This window comes from Bubalus bubalis, chromosome 5, assembly GCF_019923935.1.
Source record: "Bubalus bubalis isolate 160015118507 breed Murrah chromosome 5, NDDB_SH_1, whole genome shotgun sequence".
NCBI lineage: Eukaryota > Metazoa > Chordata > Mammalia > Artiodactyla > Bovidae > Bubalus > Bubalus bubalis.
In genome coordinates this window covers 17,405,641-17,428,671 of record NC_059161.1, presented here as the reverse complement: position 1 = coordinate 17,428,671, position 23,031 = coordinate 17,405,641, and the positions used below count along the sequence as shown (strand labels likewise).

The 23,031-nt window shown below is 41.4% G+C and overlaps 1 protein-coding gene across 2 annotated transcripts in view; it reads left to right on the top strand.

Annotated features, from left to right (window-relative positions):
- The window catches only part of RGSL1 (regulator of G protein signaling like 1), a 61,876-nt gene that overhangs the window by 33,519 nt on the left and 5,326 nt on the right, over positions 1-23,031 (top strand). The window contains exons 11-19 of one of the 2 annotated variants that reach the window (XM_044942755.2): positions 608-713; positions 5,093-5,286; positions 7,669-7,786; positions 8,197-8,311; positions 10,754-10,880; positions 12,440-12,611; positions 15,568-15,706; positions 15,948-16,072; positions 19,521-19,630. In XM_044942755.2, the coding sequence (XP_044798690.2) occupies positions 608-713; positions 5,093-5,286; positions 7,669-7,786; positions 8,197-8,311; positions 10,754-10,880; positions 12,440-12,611; positions 15,568-15,706; positions 15,948-16,072; positions 19,521-19,630 (1,206 nt within the window). Of the gene's footprint in view, positions 1-607; positions 714-5,092; positions 5,287-7,668; positions 7,787-8,196; positions 8,312-10,753; positions 10,881-12,439; positions 12,612-15,567; positions 15,707-15,947; positions 16,073-19,520; positions 20,106-23,031 lie in introns of those variants that run through there. The other variant, XM_044942754.2, reaches the window with a different exon arrangement.

Genomic DNA, 23,031 nt, shown 5'->3' with positions numbered 1-23,031 from the left:
GCCATGTCCTATTTACCTTGATTCATGAACCTAACAGTCCAGGTTCCTATGCAATATTTTCTTTACAGCATCAGCCTTTTACCACCAGACATGTCCACAACTGAGCATTGTTTCCACATTGGCCCAGCTGCTTCACTGTTACTGGAGCTATTAGTAATTGTCCTCTGCTCTTCTTCAGTAGTGTACTGGACACCTTCCAACCTGAGGGGTTCATATTCTGTTGTCATATCTTTTTGCTTTTTTATACTGTTCATGGGTTAGTCCAGTCAAAATACTGGAGTGGGTTACCATTTCCTTCTCCAGTGGACCAGGTTTTGTCAGAACTCTTCACTACGACCCATCCATCTTGGGTGGCCCTGCACAGCATGGCTCATAGCTTCATAGAGTTACATAAGTCCCTTTGCCATGACAAGACTGTGATCCATGAAGGAGAGTTTTAGGGAGCAAGTCCCCATAACAGCTGCTATCTCAGGCCACTGGCCACTGGGGACTTTGGTTTTTCTACATGCATTCAATGTTGATAATGTCCTTCGTACTTTGTTCTTTCTTACTGTCTGCAGTGTTCTTTATAATATGATGTTCCTCACTTTTGTAATTTTATTTTTAGATTTTACTATGGAAGTTTTCAGGGAACCAAAGATGGTTTTACGCTCAAAAAGGAGAATGTCATTCTTTAAAAGGGCAAATGTGAGGAAGCCTTTGATAAGACCCAGGTAAGACATAGGATCTGGTCACAACAATATGTTCATGCACACGCTGTCCTTAATCATACTGTGCATGCACAGGGATACTTTGTTATTTTAAATCACTATTTATTTTCTAAAATTTGCACCATGCAATGAATATTATACAATAACTTTTTAAAACTTAACAAGCTATCATGGATATCCTTTCATGTCAATATAAATAGATTTACCTTCTTCCATAGTATGGATGTTGCATGGTTTATTTAACTATATATTTTTAATGGACATGTATATTATCTTTACTTTTTCATTGGTATGACTAGTACCCCAAGAAACATTTTTGTATGGATATCCTTGCCAGTTTGTGTTTTTGTGGATTGCATACAGCTGTAGTGGTCTCCTAACTAGCTCCTTACTTCTTGTCTCAGCCTCTAAGTTCCCAATGCTAGACAAAGAGTCTGTGATCTTTTCTTTCAGAAATGCCCATTCTTTCTTTCCACTCACCTTAGCATAAGTTCCATCTCTACAAAATAAAGTTCTCCAGTTGTTTATCTGCTATGACTTCTACCTCCTCTGAAGTAATAAACCTTTAAAATACAAGAACTTACCATGTTCTATTTTTTACTACTTTTTAATTTTTTAAGTATGTTTTCCACCTTCTCAACTTGATGATAATTTTCTTACGCATGTCATTCATTCAGGCACTTATTTTTTTTAATTTAGTATTATCTATTAATGACTGACTGCATGAAAAGTTCTCTTATAGATGATAGAGATGTATTAGCACATACAAATTTGTTAGTCAATGTCACTGGCAGAATATTTTGTATAGAGAAAGCTTCCAGAAGTATGTTTTCAGTTACTGATAATGTTCATTGAGGGTTATAAGTCCTCTGTCTCTTCTAAATTCTCTAGATGGAGCTTCCTCCTCTTCAGGGAACTAAAATTACTCCCTGAAGTTCAATCATTTATCCCTTTTAAGGAACTGGAATTATTCCCTGAAATTCAATCATTTATTCCTTTTGCTGTTCCAGTTTGTACTATTCACCACTCTCCACTATGTCTACAGAAATATGTAGTTCCTAGTTTAGTTGAATATAAAAGAAGTCTTTTCTTTTCCTTCTCTCTCTCTTTTTTCTTTTCTTTTTTTTTTTTTTTGATCACTCCATACAGCTGTGGAAACTTAATTCCCTGACTAGGGATTGAACCTGCACCCTTGGCAGTGAAAGTGTGGAATCCTAACCACTAGACAACCCAGGAATTCCCCCAATCTAGCTTTCTACTGTTATGTTTTATGTCCCTTCACCCTGTGTATTCTGTGTTTTAACAGATTTTCAAGTCTATTTGAAAATTTAGTATTTTCAAGTCTGTGAATACTATATTACATATCTGAAACTAATATAATATTATAAATCAGCCATACTTCAGTTAAAAAAACAATGGAGACTAAAGGTGGTGGAATGATATATTCAGACTAAACTCGGGGGAAGTAGAAGGAAGTAAATAATAAACGAGTGGAAATCAATAATATGAAGAGAAGAAAAATGAGAAAATCCAAGCACAAATAAGTTTTTTGTAAAGATTAACAAAATTGATAAACCATTAACTATACTGACAAAAGGGAAAAAGTGAGATGACACAGATTTCCAAAACCTGGACCAGAAGAGAGGACCACTGACCCTAAAGAAACTAACCTGTTTGTAAGAAAATGCAAGGAGTATGACAATGACAATTAGATGAAATAGAGCAATTTCTAGAAATACCCAAATTTCTGAAACTGACTCAAGAAATAGAAAATGTGAGTAAATCTCTATATCAAGAGAGGAAATTGGATTAATAATTTAAAATCTCACAGATAAAAGTCTAGACAGATGGCTTCACTGGAGAAAGCTATGAAATATTTAAAGAATAAATGCTACCAATAGTCTACAAACTCTTTGAGGAAATAGAGGAAAAAGGAACACTTCTTTTTTTTTTTATATTTGGATTTTTTTTTAATTTTATTTTATTTTTAAACTTTACATAATTGTATTAGTTTTGCCAAATATCAAAATGAATCTGCCACAGGTATACATGTGTTCCCCATCCTGAACCCTCCTCCCTCCTCCCTCCCCATACCCTCCCTCTGGGTCGTCCCAGTACACCAGCCCCAAGCATACAGTATCGTGCATCGAACCTGGACTAGCAACTCGTTTCATACATGATATTTTACATGTTTCAATGCCATTCTCACAAATCTTCCCACCCTCTCCCTCTCCCACAGAGTCCATAAGACTGTTCTATACATCAGTGTCTCTTTTGCTGTCTCGTACACAGGGTTATTGTTACCATCTTTCTAAATTCCATATATATGCGTTAGTATACTGTATTGGTGTTTTTCTTTCTGGCTTACTTCACTCTGTATAATAGGCTCCAGTTTCATCCACCTCATTAGAACTGATTCAAATGTATTCTTTTTAATGGCTGAATAATACTCCATTGTGTATATGTACCACAGCTTTCTTATCCATTCATCTGCTGATGGACATCTAGGTTGCTTCCATGTCCTGGCTATTATAAACAGTGCTGTGATGAACATTGGGGTACACGTGATCTTTCCCTTCTGGTTTCCTCAGTGTGTATGCCCAGCAGTGGGATTGCTGGGTCATAAGGCAGTTCTATTTCCAGTTTTTTAAGGAATCTCCACACTGTTCTCCATAGTGGCTGTACTAGTTTGCATTCCCACCAACAGTGTAAGAGGGTTCCCTTTTCTCCACACCCTCTCCAGCATTTATTACTTGTAGACTTTTGGATCACAGCCATTCTGACTGGTGTGAAATGGTACCTCATAGTGGTTTTGATTTGCATTTCTCTGATAATGAGTGATGTTGAGCATCTTTTCAGGAACACTTCTAATATGTTTATGAGGCAGCAAGTATTGTCCTGATCCCAAAGCCAAACAAAATTATCATAAGAAAACTGCAGACCAATAACCCTCTCAAACCTAGGTGTGAAAATCCTCAATAAAATATTAGCAAACCAAATTCAACCACATTTAAAAAGGATTATATACCATAACCAAGTGGGATTTATTCCAGGAATGCAAATAATGCATCTGAAAATAAATTAATACAATGCATCATGTTAATAAAATAAGGGAAAAAACTTCACACAAGTATATCAATTGATGCATTAAAAGCATTTTATAAAATCTAGCATCCATTTATGATAAAAATTCTCAATAAACTTAGAAGGGAATCATCTCATTCTTTAAAAGTACATTTATGAGAGGGTGAGATGAATGGAGAGAAAGCATATACATTACCATATATTAAATAGATAGCCAATGGAAATTTGCTGTTTGACTCAGGGAACTCAAACTGGGGCTCTATAACAACCTGAAGGGTGGGAAAGGGTGGGAAATGTGAGGGAGGTTCAAGAGGGAGAGATCATATGTACACCTGTGGCTAATTCATGGGCTTCCCACATGGCTCACTGGTAAAAGAATCTGTCTGCCAAGGCAGGAGTTGCAGGAAACCCCAGGGTTGATCCCTGGCTTCGTAAGATCCCCTGGAGAAGGAAATGGCAACTACTCCAGTGTTCTTGCTGGGAGAATCCCATACACAGAGGAACCTAATTCAGGGCTAATTCATGTTGATGAATGAGAGAAATCAAACCAATGTTGTAAAGCAATCATCCTTCAATTAAATAAATAAATAAAAAGAAAAAACTTATAGCTAACATCATTCTTAACAAGACAAGTATTTAATAGGAGAAGAACAAGTTGGACAACTTGTGAATTTGTATGGAGAGGTTCTACCAATGACAAATGACATAAAGATAAGGTTCAATGGGCAGCTGAAATTGTGAAGTGGAGTTCACAGAAACTAGAGATATAGCTTCACCATAACAGTGAAAGTCACTTCCTCATGTCAATGAAAACTGAAACCACAGAGGATGTAGAGATTACCTAGCAGAAAAAAATCATAAGGCAAGAGTCAAGAGAATTGAGTTGAAACATTAGGGCAACACCTGTACACAAGAAACAGTGAAAGAAGAAATCAGCAGTGGAAATTTAGAAATATTGATCTATAACAACTGCTGGTCACTCATGCTCTGTCTTGCTGAAATGACTGCCAATGAATCCATAATGGAAGAAGTTTTCCTTGGAAAAAAAAAAAAAAGCCCCTTTAAAATACTCCTTCTCTTCTTCCATTGGGGTTGTCAAATGATTAGACCAAGCTTAGGATGGGTACATTAAGTTAATCTCTAGGAAACAAGCAGAGTAACCAATTTATCCACTCTGCTCTTCAATCACAGTTCAAAGCCCTGAAGTCTGGCAGAGGCCCTTCCCCATTCCCTAACTGGAGAAGAATCCAGGGTCACCGTCTCTTTCTCGCTGTCAACGATGCTTTCTTGTTTTCCAGAAACTTGACAGAAGTCCTCCTAAACACACAGCACTTGGAGTTCTTCAGGGAGTTCCTCAGAGAACGGAGGGCTGAAACCCCATTGCAGTTCCTGGTCGCCATACAGAAGATCAGCATTGAGACAAATGAAAAGATTTATAAGTCTCTCTTTGAAAACATAATCAAGACTTTCTTCCACGGAAAAAACTCTCCTGGTATGCATTCTCCTCTCCTGAAATTGTTTCCTTTACTCTTTAGAATCTTAGGTTTGGGGAAGAGACTGCTCTATCCCTGAGAAAGCAGAACAGAGCAGCGGCCACATGGGGCAGTATTGAGACAAAGCTGAAGACGGTGAAAGCAGAGAATAATAATAAATCCACTTTTAAAAACTGAAGTATAGTTAATTTCCATTAGATTTGTCTCAGATATAGGGCATAGTGATTCAGCATTTTTATAGAGTATAATCCACTTAAAGTTATTATAAATTACTATATTATATATTATTATATATTATATTATACAAAGTTAATATAAGACTATATTCCCTGTGCTATATAATACATCCTTGGTGGTCGTGGTGAAGTCACAAAGTCATGTCCGATTCTTGCAACCGCATGAACACCAGCCCACCAGGCTCCTCTGTCCATGTGGTTTTTCCAGGCAAGATTACTAGAGTGGGTTGCCATTTCTTTATCCAACAACATATCCTTATATCTTATTTATCTTATACATAGTTCATATCTCTTCATCCCCTCCTCCTATCTTGTGCCACCTCCCTCCCCTCTTCCCATTGATAACCACTAGCTTATTCTCTATATCCGTGAATCTGTTTATGTTCTGTTATATTCATTTTTTTTTTATTTTTTAGATTCCACATATAAGTGATAACATGCAGTGTTTCAAAGAAGAAAAAACAAATCAAATCTATCATTATTTTTCTTAAAGATAAAACTGAAAGAAAAATACACAGGCCCAAAAAACTACATGCATTGTTGTTCTTTTATATGTAACCATCCTGAAGTATAATATTGATAAGACAGAATGGATAGTGGGTTAAAATCAGAATGTGCTTGAAGCAAGAGTTTTATTTAAATTCTTAACATGTGTTAGTATTTAGTTTTTTATAAGTAGGAAAATTGCTATAGAAAAACTAAAATAATAATACAATAATAAAACCAAAATATAATACCACAAGTAAAAGAAGATACTTGTACTTGTATGTGAAATATATCCTCTCAACCCTGAAAGTAGGATTTAATTTAATTCTTAAGAGATAGGTATAAATAACTTAGAAGGTAGGGATAAATAACTCCATTTTTCTAATGAGGAAAGTAAAACATGGAGAAGTTAACTAACTTGTCCAATTAGTGAAACTTGAATTCAAACTCCAGTCATTTGATCCTTCACATCAAGTAGACTGGAGTTAGATCCAAAATCATGTGTTAGCAGGATGCAAAGCTAGAGTGTCCACCATCTATGGGATGAAAAGAGTACTGAAAGGTGCTGAGAAGGAGAACTGTCTCCCTGAAAATCTTTGTTGCGTAAGTTTTGCCTTATTTTCTTGCCTAAGGCAGGAGGGTAAATCTGATCCATGTAAATTCATCTTGTCCAGAAGCAGAAACTGCAAGTCAAGTACTGACCTATAATTCTAGAGGAAAACCAAAGAGGGTGAGCATGATCCCATCCTGGAGGTAAACAAATCTTCTTGCAAAGCAATGAAGAAGCCTCCTGTTTTGGAACAGATGAACAGATAGGCTTGTGTGTGTGTTTTGCTTGTGTTAAACCAAGATAGGTTATAAATTATGAAAGAAGAAAAAGCAGTAAAATGGGCAGGTCTTTACTTGTGAAGTTGCTCAGTCATGTCTGTTTGCAACCCCATGGACTGTAGCCTACCAGGGTCCTCTGTCCATGGAATTTTCCAGGCAAGAGTACTGGAGTGGGTTGCCATTTCCTTCTCCAGGGGATCTTCCTGACCCAGGGATCGAATCCAGGTCTCCCACATTGCAGGCAGACACTCTACCATCTGAGCCACCAGGGAAGCTAAAATGGGCAGGTCTTTACTTGTAAGTAATATTTATTTGTTGAGTCTCAGGATATTAAGTTTTGTGCATCATTTTGAATGAGCTAGAAGAGAAAGAAGAATATGCAGATCCTGTCCTTAATAAGCTTTTAAATCTTTTTAATGAACACAGTAGTCTTTGAACTCCTGGAGAATCATATTGCCCTTAGAATATTTATTGGTAATCTTGGATTTCCCATCTGCCTCAGCCACTTAACTTTAATCCTTTATTCCTCTATTCTCTTAACTGAAAACTTCAAACTAGCTGCAGAAATGGAGTCCTTTAAATATTGCTTTCCCCTTAAGCACTTATCTTTGAAATTTGGAATGGACTAAACCAGGAAGTATTTGCTCTACAAATACGCATACACATAGCAGTCCAAATGTACTTTTGAGATTTTCAAACAAACTGTGGAGAGCTGAATCTGGCCAGATAGAGAACAAGGAACCATAAGGCTCTTGGATGAAAAAAATCCTAGCCACCTCAGAAACGGTACCTAAGAAAATGATGACTTTTCTTCTCTCTTGCATTTTTTAGAACAAATGCTGCAGTGTAATGCCCCTATTATCAAGGAAGTCTCTCTCATGCATCATGTCAGCACAACAACGTTGTTAATGCTCCAGGGCTTTGTCATGAGATCTCTGGAAGAAAAGTGGTGAGTGTTGCTGGGTGAAGGCAGTGATTCTCTGAAGCTGCTCGTTGACTTCTGAAAGTCACATTAGTGTCAGAGTCTACTCTCACGGTTCACTGCCAAGTGTCCCTACAAAATAAAAGCTGAACTTGCCCTGAACCCTCTTACCTGCCTACCTGCACACACACACACACACACACACACACACACACACACATTTCTGTTCACCTCCCTGAGCGAGGAACACTACAGTATTGGTCAGGAAGAACAGACTGACGTGAGCAAAGGATTGGAATGGTTAGAGGAGTGTTTTTGAATATCTCACCATTCACCAAATTCCCCTTCCTCCAAAAGCTGAGAGAGGTTTGCCTGGACTGTTATCTTTCATGTACCATGTTTTTGCATTCTTTAATATTCCTGGTCTCCTGCTGCAGGTTTAAAGATTACCAAGAACTGTTTCCACCTCAACCTTTGGAGAAGGAAGCTGAAATACCAATAGCTTCACCCAAGAAGCCCTCAAAGACGGCAGTTTACCTGCAGGAATCCCAGGTCAGTGGGGAAGATAGCAAAGACAAGACTGGGGACCGGGAAACCACGCCTAGGCATTGCCGACCACACAGAAGACTTGCACTGTTAGCTTATTTATTCACCAAAGCAGCTACTCTTTGGGATAGGTTTTCAAATCTCCATTTCCAACGGAAGAATTTGAGGCTCAGAGCAATTGTTACAGAGGGAATTTCAAGAAACCCCTGTCTTCGCTATTTGTGATTAGAACCAGTTGAATGGCAGGCACAGAGGCTGGTCATATGGAGATCAAAATGTCAGTTTGTTGGTTGGTTTTTAACTACTGAAAGCTGATTTGGGGGACATGGATTGGCTGTGAAGTCAAGTGGGTTTAATAATCCTCTCTGTACCCTTACTTTCTTACATGTCCAGTCACTAACAAAGACGAACAGTTAGACCCCCACTTAGCTGGGTGAGCTCCCTGCTGTATGACAAAAGGCAGGCCTGAACACAGGTGTCTGCAGACCAGCAGCTCCCAGAGAGAACTCTGGAGGCTAAAGAACAAAGCCTGCCCTGTCCTGCTTCCAAGCTCATCAATTATCGAACACATGCTTTCTCCCATGGGAGGACAGAAGAGGGAAAGAAAGAGGAGACAGGAATATGATTCAGGAAAGTCTCTTCATAGGGTTTGAGAAAAAAAGTACATACTCCTCTTAAATAATCACTTGATCAGCATGTTGTAGAACTGGTCATCAGAAAGATGAAAGGTAGGGAGGGACAAGATAAGGGTCAGGAAGGAAGAGTTATTATAGGACTATATAAAATCACATGTGTGAAGTTTTTGAAAATTGTAGAGTACAGTTTAAAGAAATTTTCATTCAATTTTTTTAAAAAGATGTGACAAAGAAATTTTTTAACCCAACAGAACTCCAAATCATGTATGTATTATAGTCACAACTATATCAAATTATATACCCACTGGGTGAAATAAAAACAATTATATTAGAATAGTGAAAAAATAATGCCTATGCCCACTGATGCAGAACCCCAGGTATGATAACATGCTGCTCCCTTCTTTCTCCTTTTTATTTCCTCCATATGTGGGTCAACCCAACTCTATGTCAGAGTACCATGAATGATCATTTGGGAGAGTGAAAAGAATACTGCATCCAACACCAGGATGCTGAGTTTTAATTCAGGTCTTTCAGTTGCTGTTGGTTAACAAGGTGTAAAAAGGATTCAGCATGTACTTGTTCCTGCTTCGTGCTGAGCACCGCACATAGTGATATACATATATTATGACTAACCTTCACCATAACCCTGAAGGCTATTGTTTCTATCTTTCACATGGAGACATTGAGACATACATTAAGGAAATTGACCCAAATTACCCAATTAAGGTGAAGATGGGCTCCAGACTCAAAACTTCTGACGCTAAATCCAGTAGTTTATATGCTTTGCCACTGACTCTCTGTGGGCTTCCCAGGTGGCTCAGCATTAAAGAATCCACCTGCAGAAGACTGCGGGTTTGATCCCTGGAGGGATCTCCAGGAAGGTACCCTGGAGAAGGAAATGAACCCACTCCAGTATTCTTGCCTGGGAAATCCTATGGACAGAGGAGCCTGGCAGGCTACAGTCCATGGGGTCATAAAAGAGTCAGACACAAATTAGCAACTAAAATTCATTCATTCACTAGCTCTCTAAAGCCAAGCTTACATTGAGGTTTCCTCTCTATGAAATGAGACAACTGAACTAGTTAATCAAGATTCTTTCTAGCTCTGAATATCAGCTGCTGCTGCTGCTGCTACTGCTAAGTCACTTCAGTCCTGTCCGACTCTGTGCGACCCCATAGACAGCAGCCCACCAGGCTCCCCAGTCCCTGGGATTCTCCAGGCAAGAACACTGGAGTGGGTTGCCATTTCAAGGGGTAAATAAACTAGAGAATTGTCACTGGTAATCTATTAAGAAATAGGTGAAGAAATGTAACATGCATTTTTAATGTGTCCCTGTGTGGTGGTGGTGGGGGGAGTGTATGAGTGTGTACATGTGTAGTTATATTTTCCTTTTATAATGCTTAGAAATGATTTACTCATTTCCTTATTTCTTCAACATTTCAAAATCTGCTTGAGCTATTATTCCCCTTCCTGTGAGTCATGTGTATCTCTGTCCTCTGTCTCTTTCTGTTTTTAGCTCTCACATGCCCTCTCCCATTCATGGCATCTCAAATCTTCACTGTAGGAAGACTATGGTAGAAAGAACATTGTCAGTGGCCTCAACCATGCCTGGGTGATTCTGGCTTATTCTGGGGAAGGTTATATAAGTTCTTTGACCTGAGTTTCCTTACTTTTAAATTGAAGCTAAAACTTACTCTTTTTAAAGGAGATATGAGGATTCAATGTAATGAATGTTAAGTTTCTGGCACATAGTAGACTCAGTGAACAGCAGGCTATGCTAATGAATATGTGACTCTCCTTTCTCTTTCCCCAGAAGAGAGGTTGGCTGAAGATGATCAGCTTTATTAGGAGCTTTTGTAATTACCGCAGATTTATGTCTCATCCCCATAAGCGCCAGGAACTTGAAGACTATCTTCACCTGGAAGTACACAGCAAGGAAAGTAAGTCACTTCTCTATTTATTCCTCTTCCCTGTTGATATTTTAGCTACAAGGGTTAACCCAGGTAAGAAGCTACAGAGCTTACTGCTTTATGTCATGCTACTGCAGAACCACACCTGGGTTCACTCACTTACCTGCAGCACAGCCAGTCTTCTAACACTGAGTTGTGGTGAAGAAAGGTATAGCATTTTTTGCGAGGCATCCAACACAGAGCCAAGCAAGGAGCATGGGCAGCTTATGCTCAAAAGACCCGAACTCCTGTTGCCTTTTAGGGAAGGATTTTTAAAGGCAAGATGAGGGAGAGGGTTGCAGGGTACCTGATCAGCTCATTGATATTCTTCTGATTGGTTGGTAGTGAGATAATTGGGGGTCAACCTCATCAACCTTCTGGTTCATATTGGTCTGGGATCTACATGCTGGTGGTCAGCATGCAATTAACTTCTTTCACTTGATTGGGGTTTTAGTGTCCAAAAAACAACTCAAGGATATGGCTCATATAGATTATTATCTATAGCCTTTGAAGAGGAACCAAAGGTCCTTGGTTGGATAAACTACGGATAACTACTATTATTTTGTCTTGCTTGACTCTTTTCCTTAGTTGCTGCTGCATTTTCTCACTTGTCTGATTCAATTTGTGCTTTGGAACTCAGAGAAGGCCCAGGAGGCTAAAGCTTTTCTTCAAACAAGAGGCAGGGCACGTGGGGGGTGGAGGTGGAGGTGTCTGTCCCTGGGAAGGCCCTGCAGGGTCCTGTTTGCTTTCAATGCTTGCATTAGCCTGGGGTCTAGCAAGAACTCCAGGTCCTGGGTATGAAGGCAAGCCTCGTTCCACATAGTGAGGATGTAAGCCCAGTGCATTCTGTTTCAGAAGCCAGAAAAGACAGGTAGTGATCAGTCTCAAGAACTTTGAATTCTCACATGTTACAAAACTACTTCCTCATGTTGTTTGTATGGATTTATTCAACTCCCTCATTCATTAGTTCATTTGTTCATTCAGTGCACTTTTTGAGAATCCACAGTGTGGCCAGCACTTTTCCAGGTGCTGGAGATACAGTAATGAATTTGCAGCATATGATCTGCCCTTATGGCATCCCATTTTTCAGGCAAGACAGAAAATGAGAGTCACAGATATTGGAGCCAGATTGCCTAGATTTGAATCTGCCACTTTCTAACGGGAGGATCCTGCATGAGTGACTTTGTGCCTCACCTGTAGAATGGAAATAATAATTGTGTTGTTGTGAGAATTAAATGAGTTAATACATGTAAAGCCTCTTAGAACTATTCTTGGCAATAGTAAGTGCTATAAAAGGGTAGGGGCTTCCCAGGTGGCATTAGTGGTAAAGAACCCCCATGCCATTGCAGGAGATGTAAGAGACATGGGTTTGATTCTTGGATGGGGAAGATTCCCCTGGAGGAGGGCCTGGCAACCCGCTCCAAACACACAGCATGTACACGTAAAAGGTTTAGTCAGTATTCTTGCTATTTTTATAGAATTGTGACGAATGATCCCATTGATAAATGTTAATTCCTCTCTCTCTCTTCCTCCCTCTCCCCCTCTCTCAGATTTCTCCACAGCCCCAAACATATCAGGACGCCTAATGCCAAATCCCAGTGTCCGGAGCACAGATCATGAAAATGGAGACATCGTCCTTATGAAGCGCCGGGTATTTGGTCACAGGATTATCATCATCAACTATGCCGTCAATGATTTCTATTTCTTTTCTGAAATGGAAAAGTAAGTTTCCTATTTCTCCTTCCCTTCATGGCTTTCCACACTTAGTTCCTCCCAGCAAAGACTGCAGTGGCCTGGAAGAGACACAAGGACTTCAGCTCTGCCAGGCAGCAGTCTCCACCTGAAAACCTCACTGTGTAAGGTCCCTGAATCCATGCCCACCATTCTTTCCTCTCAATCTTAAAAGCTCCTCCGTATTCTGCAGTTCCCGCTGTTGAAATGCACTTATTTATACCCAGAAAGTGGAGCACTTTTTCCCTATTATTTGTTAATATGATAGATGTCCACTTATGTTGCATAACTGGACCAATAGTTCTTTCATTAAAGCAAGGAAGTATAACAATAAAATATGTGTATATGAATGTATGACATTAAGCAGATAAATTTTTAAGTTAAAACATACTCATGTAAATTTACCTGTAAAACTTGAAGTAAAGCCAAAACCATTCCACTAATTGGAGGTCTACATATTTTTCTTGTGTAAACCATACCTAAAATGTGATCTACTATTTCTAACTTTTCTCTTCTGTAGTGGAGGGAGAAACTATAGTTACTGCAAAACAATTTAATCCTTCTGGATTTTTATACTTATTTTTTCAACATTTAAAATTGCCTTCCACACCTATCTAACTCAGTAGTAATTTTTAATTTTTTAATTTTTAAAAATTGGAGTCTAGCTGATCTCATTAGCCATTTTTTAATACAGTTTTTAAAATTTATGTTATCATGTGGGATCTTAGTTCCCCCACCAGGGATTGAACCCTCATGCACTGCATTGAAAGAGGGTAGTCTTAGACATTGGGCCTCAGGGAAGTCCCAATAGCAATTTTTTATATAGAAACTTGCCTTTATTGAAACATCCCAAAGCATTCAAATTTGTTTTCACAAAAACAACAAGTTCCTTTTCTTTTCATGTTCATAGTTTTTCAATTTTCATAAATTACAAATTAAAGTAACAACAGGCAAAAATACTTGGAAAGAGATATGAATAGCTCTCTGTAACTATTTGCCTCAGTTAGTTACAGAAAAGCGAGCGAGTTCATGAAAAGGTCCCAGCAGTGTGTATGGTGGGTATGCCATCAGGATCGGGCAATGTGTTCTTTAGACATGCAGGGCACCTACCTGATAACTCAGCACACCAGTTAGGGGTGTTTGGTTAAGAGATCTCCCTCCCTTGGTACCCCAAGGAAGGGTTTGGCTCAGTTCCACATATATTTATTGATTGTTTATTATTTCTTAGGCACTGAATTTAGCATTGCAGATATAAAAAAAAAAAAACCTGCTAAGGCATGTTCTCTGTTCTCCAAGACCTCCACGGACTAATGGGATGGCAGAGAAAAAACACAAATGGAAGTTAAGAAGTAGGATGATAATTGTCAAGTCAAGCCCAGGAAGTACATTTAGACAACTGAGTGCTTAGGAGCGGTTTCTTGGGAGACAGGTCACCTAAGCTGAACTTGGAAGGATGAGTAGCGGTTAGTGAGGGTTTTTGTTTGTTTGTTTTCTAAGTGTTCAAGGGGGAGGCGAGTGAGGAGCAGAAAAATAATACCAGCGTGAACAGCCCCCCTGGTGCTCCAAGTCCTGCCACCATCATCTCTGCTTGCTCACTTGCCCTCTACAAACTTGTCCACACAGCAACCAGAGCAGCCTTTTCTCAGCGTAGACCGATTATATCACTCTCCTGTTTAAAGCGTGCCAGCAGCTTCCCATTCCCGCTGGCAGGAAGTCCAGACATCCTCTCACTGCCTAAAGAGCCTTGATGAACAGAGCCTGTCTGTATCTTGGAGCTGACCTCACGCTACCTGCCACTCACCCCACGCTCTAGCAAGGAGGGTCTCTGCTCTGTCTTACCGGTGCCCTCCCAAGATGGTGCCTGCCTCAGAGCCTTTGCACTCCTGCCCTCTTGGCGGGAAGAAGCCCCTGCCCTCAGATCTTCGGATGACTGTCTTTTTCTTTTTCGTTGTACAAGTCTCAGTGCCTGCCCCCTTTCCTATCACTCATCCCCTTTTGTTGTCTCCTCAGCATTCTACTGCATATTGAATTATTCATCTGTTTACGTAAATGTGTCTTCTTCCTCTCACTGATTATGAGCTCCTGGAAAGCAGGATATAGTTTACTGTGTTCACTGCTGAACCCCTGCTCCTGGAACTGCACCAGCACAGAGTAAAACCTTAATAACTGCCCGCTGATCAAGTATATGAATGGACATGCAGAATAAGCTGATAATGGGAGGCCCATGGTACTCTACTCTTAGGAAGATTTTAAACGGTTAAGATTTAAAATGGCCTGAGAGAAGTATGCTGTGTACTTAAGGTATAACTGACAGATATTTTGGTTAGTAAAAGAATATACTGCTAGACGACAGTTGCTGCCAGGGGCTGGAGGAAAGACAAAATGGGAGTTAGTGTTTTTTTGTGTATGGAGTTTTAGTTTGGGAAGATGAAAACAGTTCTGGAGTCAGTTGATGGTGATGACTTCACAGTTTATATGGATGTACTTAATGTCACTGACCTCTACACCTAAAAATGATTAAACTGGAAATTGTATGTCCTGCATATTTTACTATTATAAAAAAAAATTTAAGGAAAGGAATACGTTGCTTCAGAGAGTGGTGGTAATTGTGAGAGGGTCAGCACAGGAGGGGAAAAAAGAGCAAGATAACACTTAGCTCTTGAAATAGTTGCAGGCAAAACCAATGAAGGTCCAGGATGGGTAAAGAAGGGAGGATGGGATAAATAAGGGAGCTTGCAGTGAAGAAATATACTTGAAGAAGCACTTGGCATAACCTGTGACATGTGGTAGGTGCTCAACATTTGCCAATGGATGAATTATGATTGAATGAATGACCTGGCTCAGGACTAGCTCTTATGTTTTTAGGACAGAAATAGATCTGGGCCAGAAACACTGTTTAATTTTGCATTTTCTCCTTGCTGATTTCCTCTTTACTACTTCTTTTTAGATTTAATGATTTGGTGAGTTCAGCTCGTGTGCGACAAGTCAACCGGGCATACAACGAAAATGATGTGATCCTAATGAAGTCCAAAATTAGTATCATCCTAAAGCTGTACCTGCATGCAGATGTCCCTCCAAGGCTAAGAGTAAGGAGGACCCCCATTCCTCTCTGGCCTTTTGCCAAGAAGCATTTGCCCCTATAAGAATCCTGAAAGCTTTCATAAGGCACCTCCTAAGTCTGGGTCAACCCAATGACCTTTACCTAGCAGTCCCATTAAAAATTTCTGCCTTTGGGGAGGGGATGGTCTTAAAAGTCCTGAGGTCCAAAAGAGGTTTCCTGCCTTCCCTGGAACCTCTGCCAGTGACAGGCTCCCACTCTGTGGGTAGGTGAACATCTCTGATGCCCAGAAGGACGCGATCCTTACTGCCATTTCAGACGGCCACCTGGATCGGAGCATCTTCCATGGGGCTATCATGTCTGTCTTCCCCATCATTATGTACTTCTGGAAAAGGTAACTTTCTCCCTTCATCTGAGGACCATGAGGTCAGAAAAACACATTTGACTTTTGAGAGACCTTTCTGTCTTCCTCTAGCCCTCTGTTTCAGTTTCTACTTTCGTGGGAACTACAGTGGTATGTCCTTCTCCTGCTCACCCACTCTATCCCTCACACTGAACACTGAGTGAGAGGGTGGAAAGCCATGCAAGGGGTGTGTAACTGGCTCCCCCTCTCTTTTGGGCTTGCTTGGAAGAGGTGTTAGGTTTCTTAGGTTTTGGTTCCTCACCTAAAGATGAGGGTACGTGTGTGCTCAGTTGCTTTAGTCGCGTCTGACTCTTTGCCACCTCATGGACTGCAGCCCATCAGGCTCCTCTGTCCATGGGAATTCTCCAGGCAAGAATACTGGAGTGGATTGCCATTTCCTCCTCCAGGGGATCTGCCTGACCCAGGTGTCAAACCTGCATCTCTTACATCTCCTGCATTAGCAAGCAGGTTCTTTACCATTATCCCCACCTGGGAAGGCCCCAAGGATGAGAGTGGACTGCAAGTACTTGGGGGGAAATTCTGTCAAGACTAACACAATTGTATTTGTGCTCAAGGAGTCTCATGAAGGCAGTAACCAGAAAACCTTTGCTCTGTTAGGCTGAAATCCCATAATTATCACTAGGGGCACGACTATAGATATTTCCATTTTCAAAGGAGATGGACAATCAGATTTGCATGCCATATCTCTCAAGATTAAAGTAGCAAATGTGGCCATTAACTCAAAGTGAAAACATGGTGAGGAATCTGTGAAGGTCAAAATACAAACATTAAACTAACCAAATGGCTGCCTGACAGATACAACGTGAGGCCCACTGCTTTCAGAACCTGCTTGTCATGGCTTGGGCTGAGAGACTGGCCCAGGTCCTCACAGTCTTCCCAGCCAGTTATTAACTCCTGTGATCTACTCCAGCTCCAGCTCATGCCATCAACATAGTGACAGGCAGTACCCTAGGGGATAGTGACCAGAGGACAGCTGGCTGAAATGTTCCCAGACCAGGCTGATTTGGACATTTAGACTATTTTGTGATTCTGACTCCTAAGGGTTCCCCTCTCCTACAAATAAAAATTTTTTTTGTTTATTAAAATAGAAGTAAAGGTTGTTTACACTTCCCTTGTAGCTCAGTCAGTAAAGAATCTGCCTGCAATGCAGGAGGCCTGGGTTCAGTCCCTGGGTCAGGAAGATCCCCTGGAGAAGGGAATGGCTCCACTTCAATATTCTTTTTTATTTATTTATTTATTTTTATTTTTAAACTTTACAATATTGTATTAGTTTTGCCAAATATCGAAATGAATTCGCCACAGGTATACCTGTGTTCCCCATCCTGAACCCTCTTCCCTCCTCCCTCCCCATACCCTCCCTCTGGGTCGTCCCAGTGCACCAGCCCCAAGCATGCAGTATCGTGCATCGAACCTGGACTGGTGACTCGTTTCATACATGATATTATACATGTTTCAATGCCATTCTCCCAAATCTCCCCACCCTCTCCCTCTCCCACAGAGTCCATAAGACTGATCTATACGTCAGTGTCTCTTTTGCTGTCTCGTACACAGGGTTATTGTTACCATCTTTCTAAATTCCATATATATGCGTTAGTATACTGTATTGGTGTTTTTCTTTCTGGCTTACTTCACTCTGTATAATAGGCTCCAGTTTCATCCACCTCATTAGAACTGATTCAAATGTATTCTTTTTAATGGCTGAGTAATACTCCATTGTGTATATGTACCACAGCTTTCTTATCCATTCATCTGCTGATGGGCATCTAATATTCTTGCCTGGAGAATCCCATGGACAGAGGAGCCTGGCAGGCTATAGTACATGGGGTCATAATAGTTGGACATGACTCAGTGACTAAACCACAGGTTGTTTACCCATCATCAGCCTTTACTTTAAAATCACCAAGATAATAAATTATTTAATGTAGAATTAAAAAAATACAAAAATCTAAGATCAAGATAATCAGTTTAGCCTTTTGTTTTATTTTTTATTATTATTATTTTGTGTGTGTCCACACCACGTGGCATGCAGAATCTTAGTTCCTCGACCAGGGATCGAACCTGTACCCCTTGCAGTGAAAGCACAGAGTCTTAACCATTAGACCAACAGGGAAGCTCCCAGGTTAGCCTTTTGAACACCAATTTTTATCTAGCACTTAAATCTAAACTTGATTCTAGTTCTCCAAACCAGGACTCAATGGAAACTCATCCTGAAACTTTCCAGACATTTAGAAGCCCCTGAGAAATACATGCTGTTCCTGGTTGGAGTCAGTGCTCAGCTCTTCCTCAGACCTATTGAGGAAGTATAGAGGTGCTTCAGGCAGGCTTTGAATCCCTAATCCTCATGGAGCCAGTTCTTTACTTCCTTTCCTGTGCACTTACAGAGTTTCATGTTGTGCAAACTGTGTTCATGCACTTTACCCCAGACAGCCTCTCATCAACGCTGTGAGGTGGGTGGGGCAAAGTCTTACTGTCACTATTTTATAGATGAGGAAACTGAGGTTCAGAGTGATTAAGGGACTCGCCCAGGATCACTTGGTAAGTAGTAAAACCAGGACTAGAAGCCAGGTCTCTTGGTCTCTTAAGCACCATAAAGAATGCATTTGTGGCGTAGTGGGTGGTTCATGATGAAAGGGACACCCAGTTCAGTAAGTGGAATGGGAAAAACCAACTGTGAATGAATAGAGTACCATTCAGGGAGGAGGAGGAAGGGTGGAGGTCAAGACACCAAGACTGACCTCCAAGAGGTTGCCATCCAAGGGCAGGCTGACAGAGAGCAAAGGGTTAGAGGCCATGGAGGAAGGGTGGGGAATGTTCCAGGGTTTCTAGGGAGTGAGAGTTCCTAGGTTGCAGTGAGTCTACATGAGGAACCAGGGTCTACTCCAGGGAAAGGACTCTGGGGAATGAGCTGAGGGGATCACAGCCCCCAGTTAAGGGACAGGTTGGAAACTAAGAATCAGGCCCCTGGAGGAGGCCAGTCAGACACTCTGACTGTTCCAGGTAGGGTTATAGGTAGTGATTTCACCCCGCCCCCCACCCGCATCCACCACCCCAACCCCTCCACCCCCCGCCCCCGCCGCCCCCCGCCCCACTCTAAGGCTGAAGTCAGCATCCCAGCAGTTAGCCCCACCCAGGCCTCAGTGCTGCACATTCTTTACAGACTCCATTCACTGGTGATTCCAGAAGGAAGTCCTAACATCCCACCCAGGCCAGGCATTCCCTGGAGCCGGGCCTGGACAAAGAGGCGGCCTCAGAGGGCCTCTGGCAGGCAGCACTCTGAGGCCCAGGGCTCTCCTCCTCTCTGTAGGACACGACCCTCTCTCTGTGAGGACTTGTCCCCACCCACTTCCTCTGTGCTCAGTGGTCCAGCCCCTTCAGTGGGTGGTTTTCTCTCTGTGACTCGAAGCCATTTTTCTCATAGGTTTTGTGCCTGGAAGGCAATCCAGTCTTACTTCCAGTACATGGGAAAGAAGTTCAAGGACATAATAATTTCTCCCAAACCTGTGTACAAGTACCCTCCTTGGAGTGGAGGTAAGCTTCACTGTGACCCACAGCCCCATTCTCTAGCAGACGAGACTCATGAAGGGAGAGCAAAGCCCAGAAGGACCAGCTGTAAGACTTCACAGAGGGCATTTGCTGGGGGGTGGCCATCTTATTACCTTGGCCCTCAGAGAAGCATTAACACCTTATTTTATCTGTGGCTCTCAGTGCTAGCAAAAGGGTACCCCACCCACACACTCCTCCTTGGCGGTACCTCCCGGGGTGCCTCTGGGGACATAGGTCTCAGACTCCATGGTCAGTAACGGAGGTGGCAAGCTACTTCACTACCATGGGTGAAGGTTCCTGTTCCAACTATCTCCATCCAGCCCTACCATTTGAAAGAGCAAAAGTCTTAGTCACTCAGTTGTGTCCCATGCTTTGTGACTCCATGGACTGTAGCCCACCTCGCTCCTCTGTCCATGGGATTCTCTAGGCAAGAATACTTCAGTGGACTGCCATGCCCTCCTAGGGGATCTTCCTGACCCAAGGATCAAACCTGGGTCTCCCACATTGCTGGCAGATCTTTTAGTGTCTGAGCCACCAGGGAAGCACATCTATTTTATAGTGTTCAGTCAGTTCAGTCCCTCAGTCGTGTCCGACTCTTTGCGACCCCATGAATCGCAGCATGCCAGGCCTCCCTGTCCATCACCATCTCCCAGAGTTCACTCAAACTCACATCCATCGAGTCGGTGATGCCATCCAGCCGTCTCATCCTCTGTCATCCCCTTCTCCTCCTGCCCCCAATCCCTCCCAGCATCAGAGTCTTTTCCAATGAGTCAACTCTTCACATGAGGTGGCCAAAGTACTAGAGTTTCAGCTTTAGCATCATTCCTTCCAAAGAACACTCAGGGCTGATCTCCTTTAGAATGGACTGGTTGGATCTCCTTGCAGTCCAAGGGACTCTCAAGAGTCTTCTCCAACACCACAGTTCAAGTTCAAAAGCATCAATTCTTCAGCGCTCAGCTTTCTTCACAGTCCAACTCTCACATCCATACATGACCACTGGAAAAACCATAGCCTTGACTAGATGGACCTTTGTTGGCAAAGTAATGTCTCTGCTTTTGAATATGCTATCTAGGTTGGTCATAACTTTTCTTCCAAGGAGTAAGCATCTTTTAATTTCATAGCTGCACTCACCATCTGCAGTGATTTTGGAACCCCCAAAAATAAAGTCTGACACTGTTTCCACTGTTTCCATCTATTTCCCATGAAGTGATGGGACCAGATACCATGATCTTCGTTTCTGAATGTTGAGCTTTAAGCCAACTTTTTCACTCTCCTCTTTCACTTTCAAGAGGCTTTTTAGTTCCTCTTCACTTTCTGCCATAAGGGTGGTGTCATCTGCATATCTGAGGTTATTGATGTTTCTCCCAGCAATCTTGGTTCCAGCTTGTGCTTCTTTCAGCCCAGCGTTTCTCATGATGTACTCTGCATAAAAATTAAATAAGCAGGGTGACAATATACAGCCTTGACTACTCCTTTTCCTATTTGGAACCAGTCTGTTGTTCCCATGTCCAGTTCTAACAGTTGCTTCCTGACCTGCATACAGGTTTCTCAAGAGGCAGGTCAGGTGGTCTGGTATGCCCATCTCTTTCAGAATTTTCCAGAGTTTATTGTGATCCACACAGTCAAAGGCTTTGGCATAGTCAATAAAGCAGAAATAGATGTTTTTCTGGAACTCTCTTGCCTTTTCCATGATCCAGCGGATGTTGGCAATTTGATCTCTGATTCCTCTGCCTTTTCTAAAACCAGCTTGAACATCTGGAAGTTCATGGTTCACGTATTACTGAAGCCTGGCTTGGAGAATTTTGAGCATTACTTTACTAGCATGTGAGATGAGTGCAATTGTGCAGTAGTTTGAGCATTCTTTGGCATTGCCTTTCTTTGGAATTGGAATGAAAACTGACCTTTTCCAGTCCTGTGGCCACTGCTGAGTTTTCCAAATTTGCTGGCATATTGAGTGCAGCACTTTCACAGCATCATCTTTCAGGATTTGAAAGAGCTCAACTGGAATTTCATCACCTCCACTAGCTTAGTTCGTAGTGATACTTTCTAAGGCCCACTTGACTTCACATTCCCGAATGTCTGGCTCTAGGTCAGTGATCACACCATCGTGATTATCTGGGTCGTGAAGATCTTTTTTGTACAGTTCTTCTGTGTATTCTTGGCACCTCTTCTTAATATCTTCTGCTTCTGTTAGGTCCATTCCATTTCTGTCCTTTATCAAGCCCATCTCTGCATGAAATGTTCCCTTGGTATCTCTAATTTTCTTGAAGAGATCTCTAGTCTTTCCCATTCTGTTGTTTTCCTCTATTTCTTTGCATTGATCACTGAGAAAGTCTTTCTTATCTCTTCTTGCTATTCTTTGGAAGTCTGCATTCAGATGCTTCTATCTTTCCTTTTCTCCTTTGCTTTTCACTTTTCTTTTCACAGCTATTTGTAAGGCCTCCCCAGACAGCCATTTTGCTTTTTTGCATTTCTATTCCATGGGGATGGTTTTGATCCCTGTCTCCTGTACAATGTCGCGAACCTCAGTCCATAATTCATCAGGCACTCTATCAGATCTAGTCTCTTAAATCTATTTCTCACTTCCACTGTATAATCATAAGGGATTTGATTTAGGTCATTCCTGAATGGTCTAGTGGTTTTCCCTACTTTCTTCAATATAAGTCTGAATTTGGCAATAAGGAGCTCATGATCTGAGCCACAGTCAGCTCCTGGTCTTGTTTTTGCTGACTGTATAGAGCTTCTCCATCTTTGGCTGCAAAGAATATAATCAATCTGATTTCAGTGTTGACCATGTGTAGAGTCCAGTGATGTCCATGTGTAGAGTCTTCTCTTGTGTTGTTGGAAGAGGGTGTTTGCTATGACCAGTGCATTCTCTTGGCAAAACTCTATGAGCCTTTGCCCTTCTTCATTCCGTATTCCAAGGCCAAGTTTGCCTGTTACTCCAGGTGTTTCTTGACTTCCTACTTTTGCATTCCAGACCCCTATAATGAAAAGAACATCTTTTTTGGGTGTTAGTTCTAAAAGGTCTTGTAGGTCTTCATAGAACCGTTCAACTTCAGCTTCTTCAGCGTTACTGGTTGGGGCATAGACTTGGATTACTGTGATATTGAATGGTTTGCCTTGGAAACGAACAGAGATCATTCTGTCGTTTTTTAGATTGCATCCAAGTACTGTATTTTGGACTCTTGTTGACCATGATGGCTACTCCATTTCTTCTAAGGGATTCCTGCCCACAGTAGTAGATATAATGGTCATCTGAGTTAAATTCACCCATTCCAGTCCATTTTAGTTAGCTGATTCCTAGAATGTCAACGTTCACTCTTGCCATCTCCTGTTTGACCACTTCCAATTTGCCTTGATTCATGGACCTAACATTCCAGGTT